Below are 16,302 nucleotides of genomic sequence, written 5' to 3'. Positions count from 1 at the left end.
AGGTCTCTGTAAATTAATACTTAAAGGGATATAGTGAAATCTGACAAGAACTTGAATTGTAGGTAAGCCTTTTAAGAATGCGGCTCTGATCTGTAAACACAAGCCCTGAATGACTGCAACATGAAGAACATTGCAGAGAACAGATTACTATGTGCAAGACAGTGTCTAGGGGACAGAATGTAAACACAGACATAATCTGTATTCCTGAGGGATGGAAAGTGTTTAAGAGCCCCAGTTTGTTGCTGATGCCGTCTAAAGATGCATTTAACTGTCTGTGTCTATGAGTTTCTTCCAGTCGAATGGAAATCAAAGTCTTCAGCCTGAGGGAAAACACTGACTGGTTGGTTGGCCTCTGGTTAAGACTGTAATGGTTTTGTACATGCTGTAAGTGGGTACATGGGTAGAGTCACCATCTCTCATTCCGCATCATGTCTCTGGTGACACCCTGCCCTCAGTAGCGACGGGAAGAGGAGACATTTTAACATACAAAACTGTTCACCAGACAAAGAGCTATTTGAACTTCCTTTACCAAGGGTTTACCTAGTGAGGTGTAAAAAGGGATATTTTGCCCAAAAATGAAACCTCTGTCATCATTTACTCACATTGTTCCTAAATTTATTTGACTTTTTCACTTATGGAGTGCAAAAGAAAATCATTTGAAGAATGTTCCTAACCAAATAGCTTTGGTGTCCATGGAGAAAAAAAAAGGGAGGCATTTCTCAATATCTTCTTTTATTTTCCATGGATGAAAGTACTTCAGGTTAGAATAACATGAGAGTAAGTAATTGATGACGATTAAAATTTTGGGGTGAACAACCTCTTTAAAATATATATATTTTTAGGGATACACCATAGCTTGGATGCTATTGTCAAAAAAAAAAAAAAACAGAAACAGAAACTGTTAATTCAACTGACTGGATAACAGTGAAGAAAAAGCAGCACAATTGTGAAATTATCCTGGTTTAATTACTTTTAACATAATCAATGGATGGTTTACATCACATGTATATTTAAACAATATTTTCAATATTTTTGACCCAGGGATGTAAATTCACATCAAGGAAACTAGTCACCATCACTTAATAATTGTACATTATTCTACATTTTTTCTTTCCAATATTTTACTTTGTTTTACTATGTTTACACAGCAGCAGGACATTACTGTCAGTCCAGTTTGGAGGCTTACTATGGTTACGTTTATAGAGAAATTGGATATGAAAGAGATTGACAACCACTTTCTATAAACAGTGACTCACAGCCATATTTTGAGTGAATTCAGTTAGTTAATGTGAGCCGTCAACAAATAGCTGAACAAAGCAAATCAAAAACATTTAAAACGTCTTACTGAGCCCAAACTTTTGAACAGTACGGTCTATAATTAAACAGTTCTTCCACTATATGCCGGACGCTGCTGGTATTGTGTTTTGTGAGTTATATTGGCTTGCACAGACCATGCAGGGGCCCATGGGAGAAAAGAACACTCCCATTCACATGCTCTTTGTGTTGGGATACGTAAATGGAAAAACTCTCAATTATTACTGAAGAGGGATCTCTTTTCAGTGGAACACAGCTTAAACAGGAGATGATCACACATTTCTCTCTCACACACATACTCTTACCAGACACGAAGACAGGCTTCATATAGAATAATTCGACAGAACTAGTCATATTAGACCACTGTATCCCATGCTCTTTTGGGGTTAAAGCACAAAGCCTTTGTATTGCATTTGAAATGCCAGATGGGATCTCTCGGTTCCAGTGAAATATATATACGCTTTGCATCCTCCCTGGTCTCACAGCTGAGATTTTGATATGAGAGTGGGACAAATATAAAAAATTATGAATTAGACACATGGTCTGAACTGGCTGTTTCTGTGGACAGGGTCAGGCCTCCCGTTGCAGACAGTCAAGACTGAGCTGAAATCGCTGACAGCACAGTACAAGCAGCTGAGAGCCAGAGAACAACAGGAAACCAGGCAATGGCTTAGTCTTCTTCTGTAGAATTAAGATGGAAATCTTATATATCTGTTATGGCTCATTTTATTATAGTAGGCATTGATCCAACTGCACAGTGATTGATGCATATCATATCTGGTTGACTCACAGTACAGTATGTTCGGAATCTGAAAAGGGTTTAAAAGCAAGCTCATACCCCTACCATGAGCATGGTACCATGAAGGCCAATGGTTCTGAATGGAAATACTATGGAACTATATAACAGAAACGGATGATTATCACATACAATTATCGGGATTCACTTAAAAGGAATTCACTTTAAGGTATTTGAATACCATGGAAGGACAAACATACAGTGGGTAAAGAAAGTAATCACCCCCCCCCCCCTTTAAAATAATAACTTTGCAGCCTGAAATGAATACACTGCTGCCACCACCATGCTTTACTGTAGGGATGGTACTGGCCAGGTGATGAGAAGTGTTACTGTAGGGATGGTACTGGCCAGGTGATGACAAGTGTTACTGTAGGGATGGTACTGGCCAGGTGATGAGAAGTGTTACTGTAGGGATGGTACTGGCCAGGTGATGAGCAGTGCCTGGTTTCCTCCATACATGACGCTTGCCATTCAGGCCAAAGAGATCAGTCTTTTTTTTTATCAGATCAGAGAAGTTTGTTTGTGACCATTGGGTTCTTGCTCACCTCCCTGACTGAGGCCCTTCTCCCCGATCACTCAGTTCAGCCCACTCTAGGAAGAGTCGTGGTTCCAAACGTTTTCCATTTTCAGATGATGGAGGCCACTGGTCTCATTGGGACCTTCAATGCCGCAGAATATTTTCTGTACCCATCCCCAGATCTGTGCCTTAACACAATTCTGTCTCGGATGTCTACAGACAATTCCGTCTCGGATGTCTACAGACAATTCCGTCTCGGATGTCTACAGACAATTCCTTAGACTTTATGGCTTGGTTTGTGCTCTGACATGCACTAACTGTGAGACCTTACAGTATGTAAACAGGTGTGTGCCTTTCCAAATCATGTCCAATCAACTGAATTTACCACAGGTGGACTCCAGTCAAGTTGAAGAAACATCTCAAGGATGATCAGTGGAAACAGGATGCACCTGAGATAAATTTTGAGTGTCATGGCAAAGGCTTTGAATACTAACAACTGTTTTTTTTAATATAACTTTGGAAAGATCTTAAACTTCTTTCACATTGTCATTATGGGATATTGTTTGTATAATTTTGAGGAAAATAATTAGAATTTAATCCATTTTGGAATAAGATGAAGTGCTGTGAATACTTTCTGGATGCACTGTATATACAGTATGTATTTACATTTATATATTTTATATCATTTATATCATACTGTATATATATTTATATATGTTTTAAAAAAGCTTTACAGTTATGTTACTTACAGTAAAAAAAAAAAGCAATTTAAAATACATTAAAATATTTTTTCTTAAGTAAAAGTAAAATGTAATTTATGTTTAAAAAGGTCAAATTTAAAGAAGATGCAAGAGAAGGTTGCCAGGCCATTGATATGCAGTTGCTAAGATGTTTTGAGGGGGGATTTAGCATGATGCTACTGTATGCTTAGCATGTTTCACCATGTTTAACTAGTTGCAACTTGTTACGTTGTTCTGGGTGGTTGCTTATCACATTTTTGGTCCATATTTTAGTCCAGAAAAAGTTAAGTCTATGGGATTCTTTCACTCATTTTATTGACTAGCAAGCAAAAATATATAATAATAATAATAATAATAATAATAATAAATAACTCGGATCCATTGGAATAGTCCCTGTGTGATTTGATGTCTGTAGTACAAGTAAGCACCAATAACAAAAGATATACTTAAAAATATTTAAGCAAAAAAGTTTGCAAACAATTATCAAACTTCCTCCCACAGATTCTTTAGAAACTGATGTAGTTTCCCAGGTGTTATGTGACAGTCCTCCTTTCATAATCGACATGCATCTGTACTGATAAGCCTCTAACTTTATCTTGGTTTCTCTGACAACCATCTCTCCAGCTCTTCTCAGCAACATGACCACGGACAAAATCTGTGTCCCTTATTTTCAACACAAAGCCTTCTCCTTTCGCTTGCGTTCTCATCTTACAGCCTGATTCTCTGACAAGCAATTGTGTCCCAACTCTCTTTTCCCACAGGGACCTTTACGGAGTACACATCTGAAAACAGCAATGCTCAAAGGCAAAACTCTCTCTGAAAAAAGCAAACATTAACAAATGCACCTTCAAGGACTTTTAAAGGATTTCTGATTAGCATAATAAAAAACATTGAATGAAAAGACACTTCTGTGTTTCTGTGTACACAGACATCCCCATGACACAGAGAAATCTGCAGCTGCTGTGCAAGCTACACATTCCACTAACGTAAAATTTAAACAGACCTGAAATGTTTTGATAAAAGCCTTCTTTTACTGAAGCAGAACACCCCCCACATGGGCTCTTGGCCTCGCTCACTGCATTAGGCATAGGCAATGAGGATAATACCATTTGTTGGCAGTCTGGAGACGGCTCTTTCAACATCCATAAATAATGTCATGATTCCTCTGATGTTCAGCGCATGTCCTATAATTAAATGCAGGGAAGCAGTATGCTAGACAAAAAGTACTTGTATGCATAAAACACTGATCTTTATTTGCTTATACTTGACTCTGTTAAAGCAGATGAGAGCAAACCCAAATCAAAAAACCTTTAAAACAAAAGGAGAGTGAATAATATGATTCCTAATTAAATGTTTTTAACACCTATGACTAATATCTGCTTGCTGAGGTCAATTAATGTCTAGAACATAATTCACTATAGTAAAATCAGTAATGAAATGCGTTCTCACTTTTTATGTTTTATTACTGAATAAGGTCTGGATATTTTATATGTACAGTATTCAGTGCAAATGTTAATTCAAAATACACTGAGAACATTTTTTAATGACTGACCATGTGATCAGATCTTCAGCTGACCTCTTAATGACCTGGAATTTCTTAAGCTTGTGTTCTCGTATTGACACTAAATCATGTCTATACACAAAACAAAGATAATGACAGAGGTGTCTGCACAGAGTTTGTGATCAGCTAATGAATTTTTACCCCATATGGCACTTTGACCCTTAATTGACTAATTTAACTGATGATCTTTTCAAAAAAGTTTCCTTGGAAACTATGACTCAACATGTGACCTGATTATTTTCTTATCCTAGATAACCTACACTTTTCAAAATAAAGGTTTCAAGAAGGGGATTTAGTAGCAATGCAACAGAAGAACCATTCTGTTTTTCAAAATAACCTTTCTATAACCAGTTCTTAAAGAACCTTTTTTTATGTGAATAATATTTGTATAGTTTTAAGAACCTTCCATTATAAATGCAATGGAACCTTTAATGCCATTAAAGAACCTTAATTTTTAAGAGTGTGTTATATATTTAAAACGATCTGCATATGTATAGGTTGTTACTTAAAAGTTAAGAACCTACAGAGTTTTCTAAAGGACTCCACACAACAACTAACATGGTGGATCAGCATAGTCTGATTCACAGAGGAATCATTTATGTGACTCTTTTGAGTCAGTTCTTTTAAACAGATCAATTAAAATGACTCTTTATTGGGTTTGAATTAGTCTTCAAATAGTAAAATCATAATGAAATGACAAAGAATCAGAAAAGTCAACAATTGCTTGTTAGAGTCACAGCAGTTTTTTTGGGCAGTGTGGACCTGCCTTAAAAACTGTTCATGGAAATCTGTCCGAATCACTTTACCACATCAAAACTGTTCACATAAACAATCAGGTCAAATAACGTGTGATAAACTTCAAATGAGACATCTAAAATATTAGCTTTGTGATTGGAGCTGTAATTAAGTCTTCACATCATATCAAGACGGCTTGGCGACGGATAACTCACCTTGGTGGTGTCATCATGTGACCGCTGATAGCGCTTCCAGCGGCATCCGTAGATCCCGGTTAGACATGACAAACACAGCTGTCTCTCATAGACCTGTAATGGTTGGTGCTTCACCATGCTCCTTCAATCCAGACTCCAAACCGCCTCACTATCATCCCACTCACCGCCAAGGACCCTGTAAAAAGACACACACAGAGCATTGCATAAAACAAAACGTGTGTTAGCATTAGCACTATGTAACACTTAAAATAGATAGACACATCCATAAATCTTATGAGGGAAGGAAGTGGAGAACTAAGAGTCTATGTCCAACATTGTCACTGCTCAATGCCATTCCAGATCCTCTAAATAGAAGTTTTTACTACATGTTTGATTTAAAAATAAAGAAATAAATACAGCCTACTTTCTGTCTGATCCCATTAACACCTAAAAACTGCCAGTGTATCAGTAGTGGACCCTCAACCGTCCTCGCGTTCATGTGTGTCAGTCACCAGATCGGCACAGTGTCTGTATTAATCATCGCTGAATTGCCCAAGAGAATAAATTCACATTCTTGCAGCCTCAGCTCAGAAATGTTCCCCTACTTATCAGTCTCTGTGAGTGCGGGACTAAGCCTCTGGAACCCTTATCAGGGAAAACAGGACGGCCCTGGAATCAGCCAAAACACTGTCATCTCATTTGCACAAATCTAAGCACTGTGGAAAAGCTGACAGAGAATTACTTTCAATGTTGTCTATTGTTGTATTTCTGCTACAAATTCAGTTTTAAAAAAGTTTTATGTTTAAGAAATGTTTATATTACTGTTCAGAAGTTTGGGGTCAGTATTTTATTTATGCATTTATTAATTTATTATTCTGAAGGAAAGAAAGAAATACTTTTATTCGGCAAGGATGCATAAACTGATCAAGAGTGACAGTAAAGACTTTTCTTTTTATCAAAGAATCCTGTTTTCAGCATTGATAATAAGAAACGTTGCTTAAGCCTCAAATCAGCATATCAGAAAATAAAAATATTACACATGATTTCTGGTTCCACTGTATTCCTAATCAAATAAATACAGCCTTGGTGAGCATAAGACTTAAAAATCCTACCGACCCCGATCTTTTGAGTGGCCATATATATTTTCATAAACTTTTTAGGGCTGTAAAAATATGACATATAGGCTGATCTAGACAGAAATAAAGTTCATGAAAACAAGTCATGTCAAAAAAATACACAAGAAAATTTTCCAAATAAATCTCCTCGCTGCATCTGATGAGGGCTCCCGTATTTTATTAGCATGGCTCATCATATCTCTGAACGCTTATCTGCTAAATAGATCATTGCGAAGTGCACCCAAACATTAATCAGGGACATCAGGGAGAGAGCAGAGACCACCTGCAGTCTTCCATGTGCACTGCACTGGTGGGAGGCGTATCTGGCATTTAGAGGACCCAACAGAGCAGTGGGAGTTAGTTTACATCATCAAGGTCTCATGTGAATGTCCACTTCAAAAGTAACCCAAAGGTTTATGGAAAATAATAGCAGAGACTCTTCTATTGATTAGCTGAACATAACAGGCAACATCAGACATCACATCACCTCATTTCAACAATGATGAATCTGCAAAGGGCTACGTTGAAGGTTAGGACCCGTGATTTTGAACTAGCATCAGCTACTCTACTTTAGAAAAACCAATGTCCTTGAAGATAAATATGAAATTCTGTATTAAAATGCTCTGCTTTTACAAGCCAGACAGAAACACACTCTTTTAAGGGTGTTTATATGACGTAAATGACTTCTTACATAACCAGAATGAGCTTCAATGACCTTGTGTTTCTATAAATTAGCTGTCCGTGTTTGTTAATTGTAATGAAAGCAATTATTTTTGCTCTCACATGAAGAGAAGAGAATCTATTTTGGAGAACTGCCAAACAATGAAGCATATTTCCTGCTGTGTGTGTGGCAGTTCTTGGAGAGGAAAGGTAATCTATAGAGCAGGTAGGATAATTATAGGGTTAATTTGATCTGGTCATGCCAGACATGGCTGAAAGACTTCTTACACCAAGTTTTTAAATTTTTAATGGATACCAGGAAAATCTAGAATGATATTTTTTTTATATAAAAAAAATCATCATGTATTCACTCATTTATTTCAGCCAAACATTAAATGGCACAATAAATGAACACAGGAGGTTAAAATAATTAAGTCACTGTTGTTATGAACTAGTGATGAAATGCAGCCGTCAGCTGTTCCTTGTCTCAACAGAACTCTCTGAAAAGGAAAACATGCTATTACACAAGACCACGCTGAAGTCACATTGCAATACAAAACTCTACAAGTCTCCTTAAATATATCAGCTTTTTGCTGGGTCACCAGTTAATTAAATTATTAGTTGAAAGGGTGAAGGTAAACACGGTTAAGCATTTGGGAAGAAAAAAAAGGTTCACTTTTAGACACTGTCAGTGTAATTGTGCATATAGAATTTTCCCTATGATTTCTACCGGACTTCTCAGAAAATAAAACACATAAAGACACACAGATTCTGTTGACTTAATCAATGTGAAAGAAAGAGTTCATGTCTAGTTGACTCTTGTACCATTTTTTTAAGACTCTGAAATGGGTGAGAGCTTAGGAACAATATTCTCTTTTTCTGCTACTTAATTTCCTATTGCCCCGCAACAGTGACAAACAGCCTCCATTAAGGGAAACGGTTCAGCAGTTTGCATCTCAGATTAGAGTAGTACGGAAAGGTTGAGTTAAAAGTGTATATATATATATCAAAGACAGTTTCAAGAGCCTTAAAGTGTGGTCACATTTGTGAATTTTAGACTAAATTTTGTGGGCAAGAAAGGTCCATTGTGTTTTGTCAATATCATAGCAATGCATGACCCTCACATAGAAGTCAATATCAAAACCAAGCAGTTTTTTGTTGGTCAGTTTGGTAAATCCATGTGTCCAACTTTAACCTGTTGTGAAATCTGCTTGGAATTATTTGCCCTCAGATGCAATTCTCATTTAGGTGGATTCTTTTTAAAATGACTGGATTTCGCCAGCCAAAACTTGCTGAACAATGCTAAATTTGACCACACCTATCGGCAGAAAAGGCCTCTGTGAGTCAATCTACTATTAGCATCTTAAACATGTTTACTACATACTCAGGTCAAACTAATGGTCACACTGAGCAAAATACAAAGAAGTTAGACAGCTTGCAGTGACAAACTAAACAAGCCCCTGAGTCATTATTTAAGAATTCATTGTGCTACTATGAGATATTTAAAGTAACCTCAGGCAGTCAAGGACTCTTCAAACTGATGCGCTACAAATGACCGTCATCGGTCCTCAACAAGTGAAGAGACAACTGCAGAAAATATTAATAAAAGCCTGTTAGCCTTAGGGAAAGGTAGAGGACATTTTGTTTTTATTCAGTGGTAAGAGGTCAAAGCTTATCAATTTACAGGACAAAGGTGTGGCATTTTTCCACAGGAGGAGACAAATTGCTTTCCTAAAATTTACTTTGCTTGTTTCAGGTAAAATATTCCCTTAAAGCATCTATTATTCCATCCACCGGAACTGGAACAAATTGCTCCTTAAAGAATATTTCGTATAATATCCATGAAATATTTTGTATAATATGCACAACACATTTTGTACTGTTAATTATGAGAAAAGAAGAATATTGATTAGCATGAGAAATCAGCAAGAAGACAATAACAAAAAAACTATTTTACAGCCAAGCTGGCATTTATCTAGTCCGAACCATGTACTGTATCTAAACAGTCTAAAACACATTGTTTTTATTTTAATACTAAACCATAGCAAGTAAGTTACTATATGATGCACCTTGGACAATGTACTAAACAGAGGGTTTGGGAATGATAAATATAATACAGGCCCTGCCATGACCTGAGTCATATTAGCAGGTTGTTTATGTCTGACTCCCTCCTAAATGGAAGCATTTCAATGCTGTGTCAGCGGCACCCCTTCTCACTCTCTCTATACTAAAAGCTATTCTGATGACCCTCTGTTAGCTTAAAACACTTTGTACAATTGCTGAGTTGAAATACTCCCTCACAACGAAGAAGAGAATGTGACCTCACAGATTAGACGCTCACAGACACTTTATAAAACACTTCAGGCTGGAATTTACAAAGACCACAAACAGTTCGGACTTGACCTCCTCCACAGCACACCTAAATAAACACAGACAGAGTCTGAGTGGTGGAAGTTGTTTATTATATTGTTAATATTGTTGGAGAAACTATTTCCCTATTAAGCAAACTGAAAATTATGCGTTAGCTCTTTTTGTACAGTGAAAACTTTTGTGGTTGTGCAACGCACGCTTCTTCTGCCTATTAAAAGCTTTTATTCTGCTTCAAGTTTTTTAACAGCCATACTTCTAAATTATTATTTTATAAAACTTCCTGGAAGAGCTTGGAATTTATCCAGTATCGTTTAGCCCTCAAACACATAATAAGACCAAAAATTTGCAATTTCGGGAAAAAAGAGAGAGAGAAAGGGCATATGCAGGACATATAACCTGTGTAACCAGTTAAACCATTTAAAACCACAAAACCATTTAACAACCAGCATATCTGGCGCCAAACGTGGGGCAATAGTACATATAGCAAAAGACTGATATATTGACCAGGATACTGATCTTTTCATCAGCATATTTTCCATTTTTACCCTACTTTTTATATGTTGGTATCAGCTTCAGAGATTAAAAATATGTATTTGTTAATCAGTAATCAAAACACTGAGAAGTAACTACCTTCCGGTCGATCGGACAAAGTTAAGTACACTGAACACAAAAGCTTTTTTATATATATGCTTGGTACACTATATTATTTATGGGGGGAAAAAAACGGATCAAGTCCAATTAGGCTTATTGTTGGTGACAGAACACTGACAAAAGCTCTATGTCTGATTGATTTCAGACATTGATCTATTTCACCCAAAGATGCTAGCATGAAAAAAGATGTGCCGACTTCACAGACCACAGCCCACTAATGAGAAGGACAAAATGCTGATGTGGAAATATGTTATTTCAGAGGGTCCACAATGCAGAAATAGCAACATTATGACATAGCGGCTAATGACACAAACATTGTAATGGAAAATGTTTATGTAACAGCAAAGTACGTTGTTTGTGAAGCTCTGAGCCAATAAGTGACACAAAAAATGACAAATAAACGGCCAAGGGTTTTTTTTTTAAGTGATTACCTCACCTTAGATATTAAATGAGCCTGAAGAAAACACATGGGGATTGCAGTCTACACTTGCACAGATTAAAAATGTCACTATCAAACTGGAGAGGCTACAATTCTTCATACTGTCAAGAAAACAATGGACCTCTCTTACCGTAAGTCATTATGTTAAATGGCCAGGTCCAACATCATTTATAAGGACCGTTAAATAGAGTTATGAATCAAACAACAACATTCCAAACCAAATGCTTTATTGCTCACTAATATATTATGCAAAATGTTTCTCTTTACCAAATTTACCAATGCTACATTCACATATCACTCTGCAATTTCTAGTTTTTCTTTTTTCTTTTTAGTAAATAAGCTGGTGGATTGTCGTAATGAAATACAAATAAGTTAAATAATAAATTATTTCCTGATCACGTTGTCAGGGTTTATTTTGTGATAATGACCATCTGACCATTCATTACATGCCGTTCCCACCTGTTCCTTACATAAGAACTTAAACAGGAATTGTTTTAAAAGTGGAAAAAAGGTGTTTTTTAATCGGTCTCTGACATGTAAATTAATTAAAAGGCTGGTTCAGGGACACATGGCAATCAAAAACAAATAAGCAAGTCCTTCATCTCCTACTACTAAATGACTTACAGACTGCCATTACATGACAGCTTTCATAATCATGATAAACCGCTCATGATCGGTGAGCGTATGAAGTGGGTCAAATGTCAGATGAAATTCCTTATTCAGTTCTCACTCACTGAGGGCTCTGTCCTCTTGGGTGGAGAGATCAAACAAACAAGTTTTTCACAGGCCAAGGAGAGGATCTTCAATGGACAAAAAAAAAAAAAACAGTCCGCAAACACTGAGACACGAGCATCTAAAGGAAGACCTTGTACCGACTGATCGAAGACACTGTAATATACTTGAGTTAAATATAGCTCCTTTCCTCTGTTATACAAGCTACCTTGAACACAGCCGTTAGATGCTGCCATTTTTTTACTTGATGTCTTTTTAGAAGACACACTCACTGTCAGGACAATATGACTTAAAAAAAAAAAACCTGAGAGAAAATTATACACTGGCTCTGATTAAAATGGCATAATAAAAAATGAACAGGTAATTACTAGCTAATTGTGAATAAGACTAATTTATCAGAAAGCTAGTCTCAGAAAGCAAAATTTAGCACCGTAAACTGGAACCAATTAAAAGTTGCCATAATTTAGCAGTTGTGAGAAGTGACACAAAGCAGTTCTCTCAGAACAACTACCTATGTTTTACAGCGCTAAATGCCAGTCAGAGTAATTATAAGGCTAGTAATATAGTGTTACAAACGTCTCCTTCCTCCCTGATTGGAGACAGTCTATGATTTAAAATGCCAAAGATGAGAGCAGGGCGGTGTCTGTGGACTCCGGATATTTTAGTTACTCTCTGGCACTAATTAAAAGCAGCAGGTGGTGCCATTTGGGAAAAAAAAGTGAGACCGTAGAGGAACAAAAGCCAAAATCATGACTGACCTGCAACACTACACAACACAAGTCTAAGCAACAGTAACCACCAAGAAATGTGATCAATAAGATTTGTTTTTAAAATTACAGTGTTACAGTTTCCTATCAGCATTATTTCCAAGTTAATTATGATCCAGATTAGCTCTGTTATAAAACCTAGACAGCTGCCTAGATGCATACTGCCTACATACAGTAGATAGCAGATGCCATCCTGATCATGTGACCTCATCAGCAACCTCTATATGTGCCACACAAATAGTGCATTACTCAGTAAGCAATTGATTTGAACAATTATGTTACCATTTTACTAAGCTAATGGAGTGATACTCAGATAAGCATAACATTTATAAATAACAGGTCAAATAAAAAATGTACACCACTGTTTAGTTTTTTTTTTTTTTTTATTAATACTTATATTCAGGGACGGTTCAATGAATTGAAAATAAATGACAGTAAAGGCATTTATGTTTCCTTAAGATTTCCATTTCAAAGAAATGCTGATCTTTTGTATTTTCTAGTCACCAAAGAATCATGAAAATACATATATCACAGTTTCAAAAAAAGTAAGTAGCATATAGTTTTCAACATTGCTTGTAATAAGAAATGTTTCTTGAGCACCAAATTAGCATATTCAAATTATTTATGAAGGAGCATGTGTCAGAAGACTGAGTTTCTACTTTGACATCACAGAAATCAACTGCACTTTAAAATAATACAAATATAAATACATTTTAACTAATATTTCATAACATTACAGTTTTTAATCTTGGTGAGCAATAGACATTTCTTTCAGAAACATTAAGGGGGGGGGGGGGGGGGTTGGGGGTGAAATGCATTGCATTATCCTTAAGAAATAAACGATGTGCAAATCCGGCGTCAAACTGGGCCTTGTTTGTAAAACAAGCATCTTCGAAATGCAGGGATCAAACAAAAACACTTGCACAACTCCGTTGATGCTCTGTAAAAATAAACTCCATCCACTGGTCCCTTAATGCTGTTTCTCTTTTGGTAATCTGTGCAGGGTTGTCTTGCCCTGGCAACCAAAAACACACTTCTTTTGTGACTTTTCGCGACGCTCTCGCTCTGATCAGTGAAGTCTGTTGTGCTCTCAGTGCGCTGCTATACGGGAGCGCGCGCTCTTCCGGCAGAAGTGCCCTAGGACCCATATAAGGAAATTCTGCTCCATCTAACGTCACACAGAGCCATACTCGAAAAAAACTTTCAGAAACTTGTGACAAACCGGAAGAGGTTTTTTTGGAACAAAAATACTCTTTCAAACGTACAACTTAATTTTTGAAACTTTGTCCATGTTTAGCATGGGAATCCAACTCTTTAACAGTGTAAAAAACTCAGTATGCATGAAATAGCATTTCACCCCCCCCCCCCCTTTAAGAAAATCTTACTGACCTCAAACTTTTAAACAGTAGTGAAAAATTACAAACAACCATTCTTAAATATTTTTCTCAGTATACTGAATTAAAAAAATAAAGATGTTTAATTTAGAATGCATACAATAGTTATGTTTAGACAAAATAATCTCTCTCTCTCTCTCTCTATCTCTCTCTCTCTGACATCTTTTGTACAAGCGTATCCACGCACATCAGAGATAATATAATTTAAATTAAGAGCAGAAAGATCAAAGATGACAGGGCACCCAACTTCACCACACACATTGTGCTAATGTGGAACAGTGCCATTTTTGAAAGATCAAAAGTGGTTAATTTAATGCCCCATCATTTATTCAGGAGAGCTAAATGGAGCTAAAGACACAACACTGCTCAGTGGTGTTCTATAACTAATCATTCCTCCTTAGCCATCTAATTGACTGCCTTCTATTGACCGTCTTTGGTTAGAATTTACTCCTATGCCAAGCTTTTCTGGTTGTGTTTTGAGAGCCCTTTAAGGCTTTTTTTAAGACAGGCAGCAAATACTGGTCAAAACAGTACATCCAAAAATGAATCCAATCCATAATTCAGATGAAAATAAGTTTCACTAAGGTCAGAATGAATTTCACTTATTAGATTTATAATACAATCAAAATGATGTGGAATATGAACAAACCCTTAGTGGAGAATTTCAAAGCAATAATAAATGCAAATTAAATCCTAATTAAATTCAAAATTAGTGGACAAAAATCTTAAAAGAGTGAGACAAAGTGAATCAACACCTCCTACACACGAGGGACAGAGCAAAACGAACAACAAACCAGGATAAACATACTGTGCTCAGATGGCTTCACTCACTCCAAACAGAGGGATGCTGAGCTTGGCACGTTCTCCATCCAGCTGAACCCGCTGACCCTGAATGCTAATGCCGAAAGCACAAGAATGGCCAATTGGAGTAGTTTGCAACGACCCCTGGTGATTAAGTCCAGTGGACTGGTGAGAAGAAAGTAATTCTGGATCAGACTTTAATCGTATACTAGGTGCTGAAACATTTCACTGGAAAACCAGCACCTGACAAAGGCATTCGAGGCATGCGGACACAGAGGGAACATTGTTCTGACCGAAACTAAGGCCATCAAAGCCTTAACCTTTCCTTTGCCACCTGAAATCTGAGCGGTAGTAAGCGCAGGTGCCAACTGTTCAAATGAGCAACGTATGCAATATGTGGCCAATTAATAGTTTTCAAATCATGTGACGTGCAGAGACCTTGGCAGCAAAACATCCATAGAACTGCAGCACAGGCCTATCAGTTTACCACTTTCAAGGCACAAATATTTAAATCACCCCTTAAAAGAAATAATAAAAACAAAGTTTTGGTCACTTTTATATACAGCTTACTGTGAAAAACGCTAGAATGAAACGGAAGTGGCGACAGATGTTTTTTTTTTTTTTTTTTGTGATGTACATCTGAGTGTAACATATTTTTCTATGCATTAGTTGTTAATTGGATGCTGAGATGTGCACTTCACATTTGAAGGGGCGGAGTTTAAGTGAACTAAATGATTGGAGGAGTCCTGCATACATCACAAGACGGAAGTCTGTCATTTTTACCAGAAGTAAAGTTTAGTTATGAGATTTCATTCTGATTAGTAGTTATTATACGGTAGCTTATGCCAAGATGATTTATGACTTTGACCTTTGACCTTTTGACAGGTTGAACTTCCGGTAACCTTATGATGGATGGGCGGAACTTTCCGACTTCAAGGGTTAGCCTATGACCTTTGCAATCATCGATCATGTGCTTTTGACAGAAAGTTTTACCCTATTGACCTAGTTAGTTCTAAATCATGGTTTTGACGGCTAGTTTAAACGGAAGATGAAAGACTCCTCACGCATCGATCATGTGGTTTTGACAGAAAGTTTTACCCTATTGACCGTTAGTTTGTTTGAAGTCTGTGCCAGATAAATTGTTTGAAGTTTGTGTCAGTTAGCTTGTTTGAAGTCTGTGCCAGATAACTTGTTTGAAGTTTGTGTCAGTTAGCTTGTTTGAAGTTTGTGTCAGTTAGGTTGTTTGAACTCTGTGTCAGTTAGTTTGTTTGAAGTTTATCACAGTTATACGGTTATGTGTGTGTGGTTATACGGCTTCTCCCCCTCCCATTACGTTTATGAGCGGTGTATAAATGGGGTCTGTGTGTTCTACATTTATATATATAAAACATCCTATAATTTATATATATAAAACAATTAAAGATTGAAAAACATTTCAGTTATATAATTTATATAATCTAAAACACATTTTAATTATTTCACATTTATATATAAAACATTATATAATTTATATAAT

General features: G+C 36.6%; 1 protein-coding gene across 5 annotated transcripts in view; it reads right to left on the bottom strand.

Moving 5' to 3' along the window:
- LOC113058561 (glycerophosphodiester phosphodiesterase domain-containing protein 5-like) overlaps positions 1–16,302 on the bottom strand; it is a 55,501-nt gene that overhangs the window by 21,685 nt on the left and 17,514 nt on the right. For 4 of the 5 annotated variants that reach the window (XR_003278007.1, XR_003278008.1, XM_026226563.1 and 1 more), the window contains exon 2: positions 5,879–6,053. Coding sequence is in view for 3 of the 5 variants with exons in the window: in XM_026226563.1 (XP_026082348.1) it covers positions 5,879–5,995 (117 nt within the window). In the remaining 2 variants the exon portion in view is untranslated. Of the gene's footprint in view, positions 1–5,878; positions 6,054–6,281; positions 6,442–16,302 lie in introns of those variants that run through there. The other variant, XM_026226564.1, reaches the window with a different exon arrangement.

The sequence above is a fragment of the Carassius auratus genome, chromosome 40 (assembly GCF_003368295.1).
Source record: "Carassius auratus strain Wakin chromosome 40, ASM336829v1, whole genome shotgun sequence".
NCBI lineage: Eukaryota > Metazoa > Chordata > Actinopteri > Cypriniformes > Cyprinidae > Carassius > Carassius auratus.
This window is presented reverse-complemented; position numbering and strand designations above follow the sequence as displayed.